Source organism: Gobio gobio (assembly GCF_949357685.1).
Source record: "Gobio gobio genome assembly, chromosome: 23".
Lineage (NCBI taxonomy): Eukaryota > Metazoa > Chordata > Actinopteri > Cypriniformes > Gobionidae > Gobio > Gobio gobio.
The window spans coordinates 5690705-5711717 of NC_137119.1; the positions used below are offsets into that span (position 1 = coordinate 5690705).

At 43.1% G+C, this 21013-nt stretch overlaps 1 protein-coding gene across 1 annotated transcript in view; it reads right to left on the bottom strand.

Moving 5' to 3' along the window:
- Positions 1 to 19903, bottom strand: part of dipk1c (divergent protein kinase domain 1C) — a 37876-nt gene extending 17973 nt beyond the window's left edge. The window contains exon 1 of the mRNA XM_079805984.1: positions 19376 to 19903. Within this exon, the coding sequence (XP_079662110.1) occupies positions 19376 to 19573 (198 nt within the window). The 5' untranslated portion in view covers positions 19574 to 19903. The remainder of the gene's footprint in view (positions 1 to 19375) is intronic.
- Positions 19904 to 21013: the final 1110 nt, after the last annotated feature.

Below are 21013 nucleotides of genomic sequence, written 5' to 3' on the forward strand. Positions count from 1 at the left end.
TGAAAAAAGCTGAACCTTTTTTTATTTACTGAGAGCTATAAATGGAATTATTAATTTACAATATGCACACAAAAAATGCTGGGTTAAAAATAACCCAAGTTGCAATTGGGTTGTTTTAACCCAGCGGTTGGGTTAAATGTTTGCTTAAAACAACCCAATCACTGGGTTAAAACAGGCCAATTGCTGGGTTAGTCCATTTTCAACCCAACTTGGGTTATTTTTAACCCAGCATTTTTTAGAGTGCACATTCATTACTATTAATCTTATGCCTAATCTGAAGAAAACGGCTTTGTTAATATTTCTTGTTTGTTAATTATATTATAATTGACATTACATAGGCCTGTTTCAAATCAAAATGGCGAAATTAGACAAAAGTTGATTCATTTGCCTTAAAATTTTTGTCATTTGTTTAACATTTCTGACTTGAAGTAGCAGCTGTCAAATATGAAATGTTTAGTTTAGCTACTTACATATCTCACACTTGACGTCGCGTCCTGCAGCTAAAATTCGCGCTCAGCCTACATAAAGCCCGCCTACTCTGATTTGATTGGTTTTCTCAAATATTTTGACATTGACGACAGGTGACAGACCAATGAGGCTCAGATCACCGCACACACCTTCTGACGTGCGCTCTGTTATGTTCAATCTTAAATTGAGTTTGGTCTGGTGATAGCCAGAAAATATGGTCAGAAAGTCTGAAATTTTGGCTCGAAACTATGACATTTGTGTGTGTGTTTTAGTGGAAATCGATCAACGCATAGAAACGTAATAGCATTCTCTATTAGAGATGAGCAGACGGCTTTCATGAGGAATTTTGGGAATAAAAGTGGTGAGGACATCAAAACATGCATCAATCAGAACGAATCAATTCCGATTAAAAATTTTGAGCGTTCAGTTTATGAGTCATTGACAAATAAATCTTCAAAAAAGGTGTTTTTTTTTTAATCTTTTCAAAGCCATGAGGCATAAACAATGTGTTTAAACATGGATCAGTTGCTAAATAACATTTTAAAGTGTTTCAATTATTTTTTTTTACTTTGTATGTCAGGTGGTACAATACAATAGTTGTATGTCTATACTGTAGTTGTATCACCTGACAAGTGTCAAATCAACTTTTGCTAGTTTAACAACGGAAACAATGGTTGTAATCGCTATAATCAATGAATCTCTTATTTACATTGTGTTTGCACTGTTAGTTATGATGAAAGCATTCGTGAGTGTGCGGAAATCGAGTCACAATGACGAGATCCTGCATTCATGAGCTCAACATGTGTGTGTGATCGGCTACAATGATCATCACTGCAACCTTTCATGCCAAGATCTAAGTATAATGCCATAATCAACACTTTTCACGATTTGTTAACCTTGAGCTGCAGTAGTAAAAACGTTTTCGAGATAATACTTATTTTATATGCAAGGATGTCAGCCAATCACAGCAGTGGGCGTTTACACTGAAGTCTTACAGCAGCCAATCACAGCAGTGGGCGTTTACACTGAAGTCTCACAGCAGCCAATCACAGCAGTGGGCGTTTACACTGAAGTCTCACAGCAGCCAATCACATCAGTGGGCGTTTACACTGAAGTCTCACAGCAGCCAATCACAGCAGTGGGCGTTTACACTGAAGTCTCACAGCAGCCAATCACAGCAGTGGGCGTTTACACTGAAGTCTGACAGACACGCCCCTTCAAACAGCGTTAAAATCAGGGTAGGAAAAATCCTTTTATTTCAAAATTATTACCATTTTTATGTAAAAATCATGCTAACATTATAAGTGCACCACAGGAAACATAAAATAATAAAGCAATGCAGTTCATGAGACCTTTAAGACATTATTTTAAATAACGTCTGTTCATTTGTTTCGGACATTTGCACCACCTGACATTTTGGGGTTTTAAGATAACAAAACATAAAATAATATGCATTATATAAATGTACTAAAAATAAGTTCACACTAAATAAGGTTTTATAGACTAATGTGATATACAGTATGTCATGAATATATCAAATTAATTTAAAAGGAAATGATGCACGGCATGACATTGACCCTTATATTAACCCGATACGTTACAATCCTATTTACATATTATATGTATTAGTGCACATTATAGCGATAGTGCGCAGTCGCCACATTCAAAACCATAGAAAGCAACCACAATAATGCCACCGGAGCTTCATTAATATTAGTAATACTAATTTAATCCGGATCAAGCTCAATTGGTTTGATTGACATGTCAGCCAGTCCAATTGAGCCATCAATCCAATTACTACAAGAGGCCCCAAAGAGACCCTGGCGGTTTGAGAAGGTTTCTTCACATAAGAGCAGAAATGACTTCCAGTTGGTCACTTTGACAACACACAACACAATCTCAGAGGTTTGTTATCAGCTCGACTGAGCCTAAACTTAGAAAGACTTCACCCCTGCACCCTCTCACGGGCCTCTCGTGGAGTTTATGTGGGCCAGAGATTCATGTTGTGGTCTGTGGTCAGGACGGGGCCTTTTGGTCTAGGCTGATCTTTTTTCCAACTCTGTAAGTGCCAGCCAAATTCCCCACATATGTTTTAATTCCCAGACTCTGCTTCAGATGGGACAACGGCTCCCGTTTGCGAGTAAACGTTTGTACCTCGAGGCCTGGACACGAGCGGCTGCCCCAAATCCAGTGTATGTTTGTGTGTTCAGGATAGAAAGTACACTCACTGTTTGGAGATTTGAGAAATGAATGTGTGTAGGCAGGGAAAGCTCTGGCTGATCCGTCGTGAGACTCGGAGAAAGTGACCCGTATGTTGTAAATCATGGCTGTGTTTGTAATCTAGCAGTTGGGATGACAGAAACACACTTTTTTCTGTCTGTACAGCCAAGACAAGATTAAGGCCTGGCTTTGACAGTATGTCTGGCCCTTCTCATGCAAATAAATGAACTAATAGTAACTTTTTATTTATGTGTTATATATATATTTTTTTTCTTTGACTGAATAAACATTACATTCTTAATATATTTAAGTGAATTAATTTATTGTCTTGAAAAAAAAAACAGGCAGGGTTATTATCATTACTAAATCTATTACACACATTTCAGTTCATTGAAATAAAGCTGAAAAAATATACAATATAAATATTTCAAAAACTTTAAATGACTATAAATTACTAGTTGAAGCACTAAAATTCTTAACTGAAAATAAATAAAAAACTAAAACTATCTGAAACAAACTAAAACTTAAATAAATAAAATAATAATTAGTAATATATAATAAAATGACAAAAGCCCATTAAAAATGACTAAAACATGAAAGCTGGAAATATTAAAAATAATTAAAAATAAAACTGTATTGAAACCTAAAATAACACTGCAATATATTTTTTTAATTAATATTCAAAATATTAATAAACTATTTACTTAAATAACACTGCAATATTTTTTTATTAATATTATTCAAAATATTAATACAACTATTCACTTAAATAACACTGCAGTATTTTTGGATTAATATTATTCAAAATATTAATAAAACTATTAAAACTTAAATACAAAATAAAATAACACTGCAATATTTTGGATTAATATTATTGAAAATATTAATAAAACTATTAACTTAAATAACTCTGCAATATTTTTTTATTATTAATATTATTCAAAATATTAATAAAACTATTAAAACTTAAATAAAAAAAACAACAACACTGCAATATTTTTGGATTAACATTATTCAAAATATTAATAAAACTATTAAAACTTAAATAACACTGTAATATTTTGGATTAATATTATAAAAATATTAATAAAACTATTAAAATTTAAATAACACTGCAATATTTTGGATTAATATTATTAAAAATATTAGTAAAACTATTTAAACTTAAATGAAAAATAAAACAACACTGCAATATTTTTGGATTAACATTATTAAAAATATTAATAAAAATATTACAATTTAAATAACACTGCAATATTTTGGATTAATGTTATTACAAATATTAATAAAACTATTAAAACTTAAATAAAACTGCAATATTTTTGGATTAATATTATTACAAATATTAATAGAACTATTAAAACTTAAATAAAAAATAAAACAACACAGCAGTATTTTTGGATTAACATTATTAAATATATTAATAAAACTATTAAAACTTAAATAACACTGCAATATTTTTAGATTCATATTATTAAAAATATGAATAAAACTATTCAAAGTTAAATAACACTGCAATATTTTTGGATTAATATTATTAAAAATATTAATAAAACTATTGAAAAGTAAATAACGCTGCTATATTTTTGGATTTATGGCATCTGTACATTGTGGGACGTTTAGTTGTAATCTGGACTCAACAGTCTCAGTGAAAATGCATGTGTTTGTATCCAGCCGGCTGAGTATATATTTATCACAGCTCACATCAAGCATCACTAACACTAGAGATCTGAACAAACCTCGGTTCTTGAGCATTCAAGTTTGTGCTACGGACATGAACTATAACTCAAACCGGCTTGTGGAGGAGAGGTGTGCTGTTACTAAGCAATTGCACTTGTATTTTTGGCCTGGTGGGAGAACAGAAAACACACACGCGCACACACACACTACTGAGAGATATCTAAGGTTGAATCGCAGCAGTGAGCATGCAAGCACAACTCCAGTGCTGAGTGTCGACATGAATTAAGACGGAAACAGTATTTTCTTTCTGCTTCTGAGCATGTAAGGTAATGATTAAGCATTAGACCCCAGAGAATGGCAGTCTATTTCTGTTGCCCACAGGCTGTATTGCCATCTGGCCTGAGTCTGGCCAGTCCCGGCATGCCAAGAATGTCTGCTCTGGGTCACTCCATCATTTCCACTTTACAAGAAACTCATTAAAACTCAGATTCAAAACCTAATGTGCTCCAATATATGCTTGTATGCCAAATACACACACACTAGAGCTGCACGATTAATCGTTAGACGATCGCGATCTCGATTCAAACACCCATGTGATCTCATTCGTTCCTAAATGACAAAGATTCACCTGTGTCTATTGGCAAGTCCGATCACAGCGGACATTCAGATCTGTGTTATAGCGCTGCTGCTGAGCCATTATCATGAAACACAAACACACAGTATCGTTATTTCTGTGTTACAATCGTTCAAATGATAGGATAACAGTCCAGATATGACCATAGATGTGTACAGTATGATCAAAATAGAGCAGATCACCTTTTGAAAGTATTACATTAGAAACTGTTCAAATTGTTTTGCTAATTATTTCTCAAAGTTATACATTTTTGGAATGAGGTAAATAAATACTGTTATATATTATATATATATATATATATATATATATATATATATATATATATATATATATATATATATATATATATATATATATATATATATATATATATATATATATATATATATATATATATATATATATATATATATATATATATATATATATATATACGTATTTCCAAAGCAATTTGAGTCTTGTGATAAATTAATGAAAAAATAGTACTTTTTAAGCAATAATGTTTGAAATTGAGGTTTTTATTTACAGATAATTAAAAATTAAGTTAGACTAATGTAAATAATTGGCCTGGCTCCGCCCTCCGACGTACTTCCGCTCAATTTTCATTTTCCTTCAGTACTCCGTCTGGGATTGCGATATATTCTCTGGGTTTCTCCGGTCAAATTTTATCCGGTCCAATCAGCGAACAGAGGGAGTGGCTGAGAACGATGACGTTGATGTCGTGCTCTAGTTTGAGATGACATACGTCACGACCAAACGTTAGCGATTGGTTATGGCAGATCCAATAAAACTTCAACAGAGTTCCCGCCTTCAAGGAAGTAAACGCTTGTCAATGGAGAGTGGCCAGACTCTCTGAACAAATTAAATGTATGAGAGTCTGGTAGGACCAGGCTAGTCAATAATACACTCTAAAAAATGCTGGGTTAAAAATAACCCAAGTTGGGTTGAAAATGGACTAACCCAGCAATTGGGTTGTTTTAACCCAGCGGTTGGGTTAAATGTTTGCTTAAAACAACCCAATTGCTGGGTTAAAACAACCCAGTTGCTGGGTTAGTCCATTTTCAACCCAACTTGGGTTATTTTTAACCCAGCATTTTTTAGAGTGTAGGATTTAAAGAATTTAAATAATATAAGTGTGATTGACCTAGTGAAATTAAGTTGATTAAAAGTAATAACTTAAGTTGAAAAAAGGTCATTTTTTCACACTCTAAAAACTGCTGGGTTAAAATCAACCGAAATTGGGTTATTTTGGCAACCCAGCACTGAGTCAAAAATGGACGTACCCAGTGCTGGGTTGTTTTGACTCAGCATGATGGGTTGTTTTTACCCTAGATTTTGATGTAAAATTACTACATTGCTGGATTAAAATGAACCCAAAATGGGTTTGAAATTAAAGCCAGAAATATTGGAAATTATTCCTTTTTAGAATAAAGTCATTTTTTTCAGTTGATCCAACTGTTCGCTTTTTACAGTGTAACTTGACACTTCAAATAAAGATTGTATCAAGCATGCTGCGCCAAATGCGCTTCTATCGCATCTAGTTGAACTCTTGAACATTTTGAATCCACTTGTATAAAGCGAACATTTGAAGAGAAAGACGCGCGTTCGAGTCGCTCCAGGACCTGCGCCTGGATGCCGGCCACTTTCAGCAGTACTTCCGCCTGTCCCGCGTTCATATAGCTCCGTATGACTGCTCACTGCCAATAGCAGTCGTTCCTCCATGTTGAATGAGTGACTTTTTTTATTTTATTTTTTTAATGCATGAAAGAACGGTAACATAAATTTTCATCATTGTCATACAATAATAATGCAATAATACGCCAAGTTCCTTCAGTCCAGATTAAGTGCTAAGTCCTTAAACAAGTCCTGTTTTGAATGAGTGACTCCGGGCGGGCCTGCCCCCTGTTTATCACGTCACTTCACCACGTGACAGCAGAAAGCAGGCTCCGGATTGGTTAACGCGGCGCAAGCATAGTTCAGATTTTTCAACTCGGTTGTCAGACATGAATTTGCTTCAAACGTGTGAATGCACAAAAAGCACCAAATAAAATCACTTGCTTGAAAAATCACTTCTGCTCTTATGTGAAGAAACCTTCTCAAACCGCCAGGGTCTCTTTGGGGCCTCTTGTAGTAATTGGATTGATGGCTCAATTGGACTGGCTGACATGTCAATCAATCCAATTGAGCTTGATCCGGATTAAATTAGTATTACTAATATTAATGAAGTAGCTCCGGTGGCATTATTGTGGTTGCTTTCTATGGTTTTGAATGTGGCGACAGCACACTATACTTTTGATCAAATAAATGCAGCCTTGGTGAGCAGAAGAGACTTAAAACATAAAATAGTGCCAGTAGTCTATATTTAATTATAAATAGGATAAAATAGGTAAAAATTGTGGAGAAATCTTCCTTTAAAATAAATGTTTGATTTTGTTATTTGGTGCAATGCATTGTCTCTCCAACATCTAACATCCATTCAAGCAGTATCATATCTTATATGCATGCCTTGAGAATATCAAAATGACACATTTGAAGCATTAAACCCACTACAAAAACAATGATCTTTGCATGAAAGTCCATCAAGTCCATGGAGCATGTCTACCCACCGCATGCAAGACCATCTGTGCTTAACCTTCACATTTAGAGTATAAACAAAGCATGGAGAGCCTGCAGAGCACCACTAAAACAACAGTTAGCTACATTTCATGAACTCATGCCAACAATTGTATCACACACAGGCCTGGTTGCACAGGTGACAGATGGTGCGGCTGATTAAAAAAGGTCTCGTGTAGTTCAAAGAGTAATTGCCCAAAGGTTCTCAGTCACATGCTGCCAGAAACTATAAACTGTTTATTGTGTGAATGTGCACCACTCTGGGTTGTTTATTGCAATGTTGAGCCCCTTAGAAAAGCTAACTGTTTGGCAGATTATCAGCATGTTTTTACAATTCATCAACTGAGAAATGGGCTTTAGCGTTTTGGAGATGTACTATAGCAAATAAGGCATGAGCGATGGGTAAGTTGCGCCATCACGAAAACTTCCAGGAATGAATATGTTCTCCATTAAAGCGAAATTAAGAATTTACACCTTTCTATTGTCGCACTCAGTGTAAATAAACATCACTGTTTCTGCTTCTAGTACGTTTTTAAGACAAAGTATGTGGCGCTGCGACAACTTACGGAAGGATTTGATTCGAAAGCATTTCCAAACAAACATCTAACGTGATTTATGAGAGAACGGTCTCAGAGCTTTTGAACTGCACCGTAAGACGATTCAGTGGAAAATTAGACGCAGAGTACAGGATAAACAAATCAGAATTCAAAAGCGTGTGTTATTCTCATTTGGAAGTCGCTTTGGATAAAAGCATTGCTAAATTAATAAATGTAAATACATTTTTGGCATCCTACATCTGAGAGCTTTTTTTCTTTCTTACATGTAAATCCACGGACATGAATGCAGAATTAATGTGAGAGCGGTTACACTTTATTTCGATTGTCCACTTTAGACATTCTATGGTAACACTTTATTTTACAATTTCTTTGTTACATACACTGTAGTGCCAAAAGGATTGTGACCGTCTCCAAATCATTGAATTTAGGTGTTCAAACACTTCCATGGCCACAGGTGTATAAAATCAAGCACTAGGCTTGAAGACGCTTCTACAAACATTAGTGAGAGAATGGGTCGCTCTCAGGAGCTCAGTGAACTCAAGCGTGGTACTGTGATCGGTTGCCACCTGTGCAATTTCCTCACTACTAAATATTACAAATACAAAATAATTACAAATATTTAGTATATTCAAAGCCTTACATCACCAAGTGCAATGCAAAGCGTGGGATGCAGTGGGGTAAAGCACGCCGCCACTGGACTCTAGAGCAGTGGGGATGTGTTCTCTGGAGTGACCAATCACGCTTCTCTGTCTGGGTTTGGCGGTTGCCAGGAGAACGGGACTTGCCTGACGGCATTGTGCCAAGTGTAAAGTATGGTGGAGGGGGGATTATGGTGTGGGGTTGTTTTTCAGGGGTTGGACTTGGCCCCTTAGTTCCAGTGAAACAAACTCTTAATGCTTCAGCATACCTAGACATTTTGGACAATTTCATGCTCCCAACTTTGTGGGAACAGTTTGGGGATGGCCCCTTCCTGTTCCAACATGCCTGTGTAGGGCTCTGCGATATTGAAGAAAACTACTAAATGCAATACCTTGTTAAATAATGCAATATTCGATATGGGATACGATATTGCTTTAAGTGTGTAAAATCTAGCTATTTAAATTATATATATAAAAAAAAACATTTAAAAACCAAGAATGATACCATTTATGTGTTTCACATTCTTTCTGGGAAAAGAAAGCATCGCTACAACTTCTGAAAGTGACCAGCAGTGTTTTAGCATAAAATTAATGTCACAAATCTGACAATATAATTTTAACATCAGTGTAAACAAACAAAAAATCAAATGCCAATATTTAAATACCAAAAACATTTAGGTACTTTGCTTGACTTGGTAATATGTAGATATATATCAACCTAAAACTTAACATCAAGAACATCCAGGTAAACAAACACACCTGAACTAGGGGTGGACGATTATTTTTTATTATTTTAATTTATCTTTGTTATTAAAAATAAGAACTAAAAACGGTAGTCTTCACAAGAATTAAATATACACTGATGCATAATAAAGCTACAAAGGATATTCAGCCAAGAGCACTGAGTGATTTTCTCTTTTTCTTTTGTTGTTTGACAGACAGCGGCAGGTTTACTGGTTTATATTAGCAGGTTTATATTAGCAGGCTGTCACTTTAAGACCTAATGCACGGATCCTATTGACACGCATTCGGTTTCTTTCCTCAACTTGATATCCTTCACTTAAAGGGATATTTCACCCAAAAACCAAGACCAAAACCAAACCAAGCAAATAGAGCAACCACTGACTACCACAGTAGGGGAAAAAATACTATGGTAGTCAATGGTTGCTCTCTCTGGCTGGTTACGAACATTCTTCTAAATATCTTCTTTTCTGTTCAGCAGAACAAAGAAACTCATACAGGTTTGGAACAACTTGCGGGTGAGTAAATGATGACAGAATTGACAACAACTGTGTGTGTGTATTTGACAGGTCGAGTGTGTAACAAGGCACGAAACAGAACTGAAGGGATCACACGCTTTCAGGGAGGCGGCTTGTGCGCACGTTTCGGCGGGTGTGTCAGACAGCGCGAGACTGCAAGGAGTTGTTTTTCGCAAGTTATTGTGTTTAATAACTCTTTTTAACGTCAATCAAGTCACATAAGTAACGTCTCGGTTACGGATGTAACCCTCGTTCCCTGAGGAGGGAACGGAGACGTAACGTTAGTGACTAACGAATGGGGGTTTCGCTTAGAAGCCTATCATCTTCGAGCTTAGAGAAAATGCCCAATGGCGTGCCAATGCCATAGGGCATGCGGAATTTGCATACGTAACTCCGCCTCACCGCGTGAGTATATAAGGAAGTACGTGGCAATATCGCATTATGTTACCTGCTTGAGGAGCCAAGACTGAACTCCTGCGTTCCAGGTAGCACAGCTGATGTGGCAACGGGACGTTACGTCCCCGTTCCCTCCTCAGGGAACGAGGGTTACATCCGTAACCGAGACGTTCCCTTTCGTTCAGTCACTACGACGTAACGTTAGTGACTAACGAATGGGGGTCCCAATATAATCCCGCCACTCAGCTGTCTTCCAGTGCCCTGCGTAAGTGTGAGTACCCTGTCGTAAGACTAGTACGGACGAAGGACTCCCACTTATCACAGGAATACCAAGGTACACTGGGAAGCATATCCCAGTGAGGGAATGCGAAGATGCCTACCCGTGGGGAGGACTTAAAAGTACACATATGACCCACTAAGGGCTGCATAAGGGAAACTCTAGGGTACCAGCCGAAGGTGGATTTTTAACCCTAGGGGTGGCGGGGACACGCCAAGGGAAGAAACCCGCTCACTGCGGAGACTTACGGTGAAATACACATGTGGGGGTCGCCGGAAGGAACCATGCACACGGGGCACCTGGCCGGACATGAGGGTCTGGGCTCGAAGGGCAGGCTGAACTGATGTCGGCGTCGACAGTGCTGGAGGAGCTCAGGGCTCTCGGGGAGCTCACCTGAGGAGAATATCGCACGTATCCAGTCCGTGGAGTGGAGTGGCGAGCAAGCGAAGACACCTGAGCCTGGCCCATCACCGGCCCCTCGGGGGGGCGAGTACATAGTCGGACACTGGCTCCACTCGGAGATTGTAGAATCTGGCGAATGTGTTAGGTGTCGCCCAGCCTGCAGCTCTGCAGATGTCTGTTAGCGAGGCGCCATGCGCTAGAGCCCAAGAGGAGGCCACACTCCGAGTGGAGTATGCCCTCGCACCAAGGGGACATGGTCGACCTTGCTGCTGGTAAGCCAAAACAATGGTGTCCACTATCCAGTGAGACAGCCTTTGCTTTGAGAGAGCACTTCCCTTCCACTCTCCACCAAAACAGACAAAGAGCTGGTCTGAGGTCCTGAAACACTGCGTCATGTCTACGTAGGCGCGGAGAGCGTGTACTGGACAGAGCAGTGCCAAGGCTGGGTCTGCCTCCTCCAAGGCAGCGCTTGCAGGTTCACTACCTGATCTCTGAAGGGAGTGGTAGGAACCTTGGGCACATATCCAGGACGGGGTCTCAGGATCACGTGAGAGTTAGCCGGCCCGAATTCCAGGCACGCTCCTTCAACCGAAAATGCCTGCAGGTCCCCGACCCTCTTAAAGGAGGCCAATGCGGTCAGCAGAGCCGTCTTCATCGACAGGAACTTAATATCAACCGACCGCAAAGGCTCAAAGGGAGGCCTCTGCAGAGCACTTAGAACTACTGAGAGGTCCCAAGAGGGTACGAGAGGAGAGCGAGGAGGATTCAGTCTCCTCGCCCCCCTCAGGAACCTGATGATCAGGTCATGCTAACTTACCTTTTTGTTCTCCAAGAGATCGTGGTGGGCAGATATTGCGGCCACATAAACTTTGAGGGAGGAGGGAGACAGCCTTCGCTCCAACCCCTCTTGGAGGAACGAGAGCACGGACCCGATCGGGCATTTCCAGGGGTCTTCTTGGCGGGAAGAGCACCAGGTGACGAAGAGGTACCCCTTCAACGCATAGGCATGCCGAGTGGACTCTGCCCTAGCGGAAGTGATGGTGGCGACCACCGTAGGTGGCAGGCCACTCAAACCTGCCGCGTCCCGTCCAGGAGCCACACGTGGAGGTTCCACAGGTCGGGACGCGGGTGCCATAGGGTGCCCCGTCTCTGAGTAAGGAGTCTCAGAGGAATAGGCCAGGGAGGGGCTGTCGCAAGGAGTGTGAGTTCAGGGAACCAGGTCCGGCCGTGCCAGTACGGGGCGACCAAAAGGACCTGCTCCTTGTCCTCCCTGATCTTGCACAAGCTGTGCGAGTAGGCTCACTGGGGGGAACGCATAATTGCGTAGGCCCCGCGGCCAGCTGTGCGCCAGTGCATCCGAGCCGAGCGTGCCCTCGGTCAGGGAATAGAACAGGCTGCAGTGGGAAGAGTCGTGGGAGGCAAACAGATCTACCTGCGCGTCCCCGAACTGTTCCCAAATCAGCTGGACCGTCTGGGGATGGAGTCTCCATTCTCCCGGGAGAGGCTGAAAACCGCGAGAGCTCGTCGGCTGCGTGGTTCAGGACTCCCGGAATATGGACAGCATGAAGGGACCTCAGGCGCTTCTGACTCCATAGAACGAGATGGCGGGCGAGTTTGAGACATACGGCGGGAGCGTAGACCACCCTGGTGGTTGATGTACGCCACTACGGCCGTGTTGTCTGTCCGGACAAGCACATGTTGACCTATCAGCAACGCTCGGAAGCGGTGCAGGGCGAACCGTACTGCCAGCAACTCGAGGCAATTGACATGCAGGAGGCGCTGGGGTCCTGTCCAGGAGCCCGCGGCTGCTTGTCCATTGCACATGGCACCCCAGCCCGTGGCAGAGGCATCCCTTGATACAACAACATGCCTGGAAACTCATTCTAAGGGCACACCGGCCCGTAGAAAACTGAGGTTCGACCACGGGGTGAGCGTCTGTAAGCAGGCCCGAGTCACTTGGACCCGGAGCGTGCCAGACTGCCATGCCCATCTCGGGACTCGATCGCGAAGCCAGTGCTGAAGCGGTCTCATATGAAGCAATCCGAGCAGCGTCACTGCGGCTGCAGATGCCATATGCCCCAGGAGCCTCTGAATAGTTCAGTGGAACCGCACTCGTGCTCTCGATTTGACGGAGGCAAGTCAGCAGAGACTGCGCGCGCTCGCTCGTAAGCTGCGCGCACATGGCGACCGAGTCGATCTCCAACCCGAGAGAAGAGATCCTCTGCACGGGGCAAAGTTAGCTCTTTTCCCAGTTGACCCGAAGGCCCAGACGGGCTAAGTGGTGGAGAACCAGATCTCTGTGTCCGCGAACCTGCTCTCGAGAGTGACTCAATAAGAGCCAGTCGTCAAGGAACTCAGGACGCGAACCCCGTGCTGCCGGAGGGGCGCAAGGGCTGCCTCGACAATCTTCGTAAAGACGCGAGGGGACAGAGATAGCCCGAATGGGAGGACCGCGTACTGACATGCCCGCCCCTAGAAAGCAAACCGTAGGAACGGTCTGGGTCGAGGTAGGAGGAGACATGGAAGTAGGCGTCCTTCAGGTCGATCACTGCAACCAATCGACCGGACGAACGCATTCGAAAAGGCGTTGGCTGTCAACATCTTGAACGGAAACCTGTGTAGGTAACGGTTCAAGATGCGCAGGTCCAGGATTGGTCTTAACCCACCGGTCTTATTGGGTACAATGAAGTAGGGGCTGTGGAACCCCGACTTTATTACGGCCGGAGGGACAGGTTCGATCGCACCCTTCGCCAGCAGGGTGGCAATCTCCGCACGCATGACGGGGGCGTTGGCCCCGATCACGGTCTGGCGGACTCCCCTGTAGCGGGGAGGAGCCTGCGCGAACTGAATCGCGTAGCCGAGCCTGACGGTCCGCGCGACCCAGCGGGACAGCCCTGGAAGCTGAAGCCAGGCTTCCAGAGACTGCACCAATGGGGTCACACGGACGGCAGACGTACCCAGGGTGGGGCAGCGAGGCAGCGTTACCGGCCCGGACAAGGGAGGCTGTTGGGCGTCCCGGGGTCGGGGCTCGGTTAACGGCTGCGTCCTGACAGAGGAGACCAGGGAAGGACGCACGTTCCACTGGGGTCTGCTCTGCCAGGGGGCTGGCGACAGAGAGGGATGCGAGTGGCGGGACCCGTGGGTGGCGCACATCGTCATCACCGGTCTCTGGGTCCTCAGAGACAGGAACATGAGTTCTTCCCAAGCACTGCTAGCCCGGGGGCCAGCAGCGAAAGGATTTTCCCCCGGCCCTCCACCGGGGGAAGGAGAGGCCCTGCTACCATCCCCTGGGAAGAACTGGAACCCATCTCTGAGTTGTCCACCTCCAGCCTGGCGTTTAACCAGTCTGGGGAGCGGACTGGGCGACATCCTCAACCACCTCCACGGCGCGGCCAAGGTGAAGGCTGCTGCTGGGGCCGGGCGGGAAGAGGGAGGGCGCCCTCGGCCGGGGCAGAACGTGTTACAGCCTCAGTCTGCTCTGGGGCGGCCGAGAACCGTTGGGCGCAGTTCTCAGCCGCGCCGCCGAAGAGGCCAGCCTGGGATATGGGTGAGTTGAGGAGGCGGGCCCGCTCAACGTCCTCCACATCACCAGGTAAGGCCAGGTGTTCTCCCGGACCACAGCTGTGGACATCGCCCGACCCAGGGAGCGTGTGGCCACCTTCACCGCCCGGGGGCGGGATCAGTTGCGGCACGCAGCTCATTGAAGAGCCTTGGGTCGGCTCCACCCTTGTGCATGCGCAAAGGGGCGGCGGCCTGCCCGTAGCTCTGCAGGACCACGCCACCGAAGTAGACGAGCCCACAGGCTTTGGGAGGGTGCTTAGGACAGCCACACCACGCCACGTCAAAGCCCTCTGTGGACACCGTAGTGCGCAACAGAGAGTTGAACAGTGGGGGGGAGGGGGCCCCAGTGTACCCTAGGCCACGACCCCATCAAGGGCAGAGAAGGCGGAGGAGGCCACCAAACGGTCGCGGGAAGCACGGGGACTTCCGGGACCGCGTGATCTCCTCATGCACCCCGGGAGCGAAAGGCATTGGGGGCGGGGCCCAACAGCTGTCGGGTGCCGCCCCCAAAAACCAATCGCGCAACCACGAGCACCCGCGACTGGGCGGAGTTCCACACCAGCGCGAGACTCGCGGCTGCCCGAGATAACATGGCTGTCAACTTTAGGTCGGATAAGGCAGTGCTGACACACCCGGAGGCGGAGCACAACCTAATCGTCATCCCCAAAGGACTCCAGCCCACCTTGGGATGCGGCGATCGACATCTCACTGCTATCCGGAGCGTGAACTGAACGAACGAGGCGTCAGAGACGGGCCGTTGATTCAGTCCAACACTCGCGGGAAGCAATGTGTAAGAGGGGGGCGTGGCCCGAGGAATGATCGTCGGGGTTCTTAATACCACAGCATCGCCCTCAGGTCACCCTGGCCACCAGCCAAAGTACCATCTCACTCGGGGACGGTAGATTGGGGTGTGGCAGAGGGGACTCTCTCTCCTCACGGAGATCATTGAGTCTAGACCGCGACATCGCGATGGTCACGCCCCCGCAATGGAAACGTGACACATCCGCAAACACTGCCCGAACGTGCTGAAGCCCAAACACGTTGAGCCGTGAATGCGCCCATAGACAGCAGCGGAAATCAATCGCACCCGGAAGTGCACGGGCGAGCCGTCTTGAAAAAGACGTGCCACGCGCAAGCTCTTTTTGTGAGAGGAAAGCCTCGCAGTCGATGCCGAAGCGCCCAGGGAAAACACACACCAGCTGTCAAACGGACCACTGCGCAGATCAGCAGGCAGGAAGTATGCGATCACTGGAACGCGCCGTTACACCAACACCGACTGGAAAGCTGCTCGTCTCGAAGAAGCTGACAGAGTCTCAGAAGGCTGTAGGAGTGAAGAGGTAGGTACTCTTAGCTCCGAAAGCAGAAACATAATGCAATATTGCCACGTACTTCCTTATATACTCACGCGGTGAGGCGGAGTTACGTATGCAAATTCCGCATGCCCTATGGCATTGGCACGCCATTGGGCGTTTTCTCTAAGCTCGAAGATGATAGGCTTCTAAGCGAAACCCCCATTCGTTAGTCACTAACGTTACGTCGTAGTGACTGAACGAAAGGGAACAGTCATGTGCTCAGTCTATTCTCTGCTATATGCGTCGACCTGAAACTTACACTTTTCACAATGTTGAAGTAGCCTATTAAAATCATTCAGATATTGTGTGCCGGTGCGATATGCATATCGCGATATGTACATTTGCGATATTTCGATAATTTTGATATATTGTGCAGCCCTACGCACCAGTGCACAAAGCGTCGGTCCATAAAGACATGATGAGCGAGTTTGGTGTGGAGGAACTTGACTGGCCTGCACAGAGTCCTGACCTCAACCCGATAGAACAGCTTTGGGATGAATTAGAGCGGAGACTGAGAGCCAGGCCTTCTCGTCCAACATCAGTGCCTGACCTCACAAATGCGCTTCTAGAAGAATCCCCATAAACAAACTCCTAAACCTTGTGAAAAGCCTTCCCAGAAGAGTTGAAGCTGTTAGAGCTGCAAAGGGTGGGCCAACTCCATATTAAACCCTACGGATTAAGAATGGGATGTCATTAAAGTTCATGTGCATGTAAAGGCAGGCGTCCCAAGACTTTTGGCAAAATAGTGTGTTACATGTAGTTACTATAGTAATACCTATAAATTGTGCAACTAACCCTAACCCAAAACTATACCTTTCAACTAAATAATTTCATAATAAAATAGATGCTGTAGAATTATCTCAAAACTCCCTACTGTGGAACCTGAACCATAATATTCCTCACTAAAAATCCTTAAACATTTCAAATTGACAAAGACCCAACAATTACTTCAGCCAGTTATTTTCACTGCCAAAATGACGGATACCTCATAGTTAGTATCTCCACCCATCATCATTTTTTTTGCACAATATTGGCACACGGCAGCGTTCCATTGGCTTGCAGCTGTGATATTTATCTGAGCCTGCCCAAATATTAAGAATTAGATGACTTTTGTGTCATGATATTAGATATTGCAGGAGCAGAAATGTCATTCAAAATGTCAAATAGTTCAGATGATTGCATCAGTCGGTGTATTTATGTAATAGTTTGTAATGTATATATTTTAATGGCCTTTTTTTTGTACATACTTTACAGTTCGACATCGTATTGCTAACGTAATGATTATTATCATTATAACTAAGTGGTTGTTTTATTTCAGTTATCAATATTTTATGATGCATTTTCAAATTAAAACATGCTCTGAATCCGCTCATGCCAGCACATTTTGTTGTAGTGATGAGTTTGCGTGCAGAAACTTTCCCACTAGTTATTGCCAGTAATCATCTTCCAATCCCTGTTTGAAGGCCACCAGGATTTTGCGGATCCCGATGTGGCAACAAACAAAATGTTCTTTCGGCACTCACTTGACATCACATAATCCAGTGGCTCTAAAAGCGCTTTAGGTTTCCCTCGAGGAACAAAGCTTAAGCCTTTAATGGAGGTCCGTCACTGCTGCTACCCATGATTCAATGCTTGACTGAGTAATCCTATGGAACGCTTTGTGTATCATTTGTTGGAAAACTCATCAAAATCCCCAGAGGTATTGCTACAACTGTGACATGTCAAATGATTTGCTGACAGGCCGTTTCTTCTTGTTTAATATTTTTAAAAACTAGCCTGTTGTAAAATAGGGCATTTTATTTATTTAATTATTTTCTTGCACTGGTCAATTTTGAGATTTTGGGCTATTTTGCGTCCGTAATATGTCATCTTTCAGACATCTAAAAAACACATTTTAAGTGTTTATTTTGTTGCACTTTTTATCCAATTACATATAGATTTCAATGGCAATACAAATCTTGAAAGGCCACTTCAGCAGCACTTACACACACCAAACTGTACAGTTTTATTTATATCTATATTCTATATCATTTGCCTGATTCTATAAAACAATTGAATCCTAAAAACATGGATTTGTCCTGATAAAAAGAGATATCCAAAATCCCAGCTGTAAAAACGTTTAACTCTACACTCTAAAAAATGCTGGGTTAAAAACAACCCAAGTTGGATTGAAAATGGACTAACCCAGCAATTGGGTTGTTTTAACCCAGTGAATGGGTCGTTTTAACCCAGCGGTTGGGTTAAATGTTTGCTTAAAACAACTTGGGTTGCTTTTAACCCAGCATTTTTTAGAGTGTAACAAAATGAAACAAGAATTTTGAAACCGGCTTGATCCAATGTTCAGATGGAAATGTATGCAAATTGATGCATATTTAATTGGATAGTGTCTCATTTGCAATTTTAAGGCAAGTCTCTCCAGGTGAATAGGGTAAAAATTTAACTAATAGATATCACCATGACTCTCCAGATGATTTAATTAAGAATTGCACAATTGTTTTTTTTTGTTTTCTGAAATTGTATGTTTAAATATGCAAATGAGGCATTCTCTAATTAAATATGCACTCATTTGCATACATTTCTAGAACAAAAAAATCTGAAGTCGGTTTCAAAGTCTTGTTTTTACAGAGGGGGTTTTGGATTTCTCTATCACTCCATCAGAAAATACTGTCAACAGTGTTATTTTTGGAATAAAATGTTGCATAAAATCAGGTGAATGAAACCTTAAGAATATTGATAAGCTAAAACTGTACAGTTGGGTGTATGTAAATGCTACTGAAGTGGACATTTCTGGCTCAGAGAAGGAGAAAAACACTCATTTTGAGAAAACAGCCTTTAAGATATGTGCTGTAATTGAAATCTACAGGCTCAAATAGATCAAGTGCTATAAAAGATACACTTAAAATTGTATTTCTTTCCACTAATCTGAAAAAACCCACTGAAAGCCATACAATAGTCTCAGAATTGACATGCATAAAAAAAACACGCTGCCTTAAATTTTTAAGTACAATCAACTTGGATGTTTAAGCCATTTCAACTGAAATTACATTAAACTGACTTTTAGTTGAATCTTGTATAACCAAAAAAAGTTATTTCGACGAGTTAAAGCAACGTAAAAACATAACGTATTGATGAGATAATTTTTACAATGTACTGTGATTCATCAGCAGCAGGGTGACATTCATTAGTTCAAATGTTTCACCTGTGGTGTCTTGCCTTAAGTTTAGTCTTACACACTTGTTTTGTTTGCTCTTTAGGCAAGTCTGATGAGGTACTTTTTAATAAGATATGGAAATGTGCCATCACAAAAGTTCAGCTTACCACCCTCTGCAGGATCTCTTTGCTCTTGTCGTCAGTGCAGAAGTCTGAGAACATGTTCCTGTGCACGAACACCAGGCCGTTGAGGAAGAGCCAGGAGGCCAGCCACAGCAGGACGACCAGCAGCGCGCTCCTGCGGCACACCTTCACCCCCAGCCACCTGAGGGCCGAGCCCAGGGCCCTGCGCAGGGACCGCCGCATCTGTCGGGACCCCCTTCGCCAGGAGCCCTCTGGTTTCCACTCAAGGGTGTGGGAGTCTGTGGCATCTGTGGTGTGGCTCTGCTCTGCGTTTGCGGTTAACCGTCCTCTTGGGGGACTCGCATGCCTGGCCGCGGCGCTCTGTTGCTGCACTGCCTCCTGTTATGCGGATCACTCTCTCTCTCTCTCTCTCTCTTCAGCTTCCTCTATGCCTTCCTGCGTTTGTTTTGTGAATGAACGAGGCGAGCAGTGGTGTGTGAAGAACGCCTCAGACTTTCTCTGCCTCATTCACCACTTCATTCCCACCCCCCAGATGTCTCTCACATTGACTCTTTCTCTTGAATCCAGTGTGTTTTCACTCTCTCTCTCTCTCTCTCTCTCTCTCTCTCCATACAACACTCCACCTTTTTTCCCTCTGCCTCCCGCCCCCTTCTTGAGTGCTTTCCTCCTTTGGGTCGCCTTCTTCTGTTTCCAAGGCAGCCAGGCCTTTCCTGACGGCACACAGACCTTGGCGTTCCGGATCCGTCTCTTGTGCCAAGCACAGACCCTCAGATTACTCCTCTTGAAATCCTGTTTGCAATTTAAGCACCGCAAACAAAACAACACAGGCCGGCGTGTACCCGTATTACTGGTTATTTGATTAGAGACGGATTCTCCCACGGTGATAATGCCCACATATTTGATTTGCAGAAGCAGGTCGAGCGCTGAGCCTGCAGTTCTGCTGGGAATCTCAGCGGTCGTTTTTTCCCTTCGATTGTGAGAGTCTGCAGGAGCAGCCGCAGGTGAACAGAATCCCTAATCGCTCGGCTCATAAAGGAAAGTGCTTTCTTGCCAAGAGCAAGAATCGTTCATCTGTTTTATGTGTGTTTCTTTAAACATCGACACGCTGGAGACGAGTGTCTCGGGTTGCTTTAATTGCCAATTAGATAGGCTTGTGCCGTCAGTGAGGGATTCTGTCTTCAAACGTATTAATGCTATCAGCAAATCACAGATACTCTTGAGATGGCCTGAGCGTTCTCATGAACCCATGAATAAGCACATTGTTTAAACGGACGCTTGTTTTCTCCTCCAGGGTCTTGCTTAAGGGCTTGTATGAGGTCATTTAGAAATACAATAATGAGCTTATTAAATGCCAATGAAAATGATTTTATATTATATTTTGACACTTATTCCTGTGATCAAAGCTGATTTTTTTGCATCTTCAGTGTCACGTGATCCTTCAGAAATCATTCTAACATGATGATTTTCTGCTCAAGAAACATTTGTGATTATTATTAATTGAAAACAGTTGTGCTGCTTCATATTATATTCAAGAATCTACTATTATAATAGTTTTTACTGTCATGTTTCATCAATTTAATGCACCCTTGCTATATAAAAGTATTATGAAAAAAAAACATCTTACTAACCCTGCACTTTTAAATGTGTCTAGTTTGTAAAGCG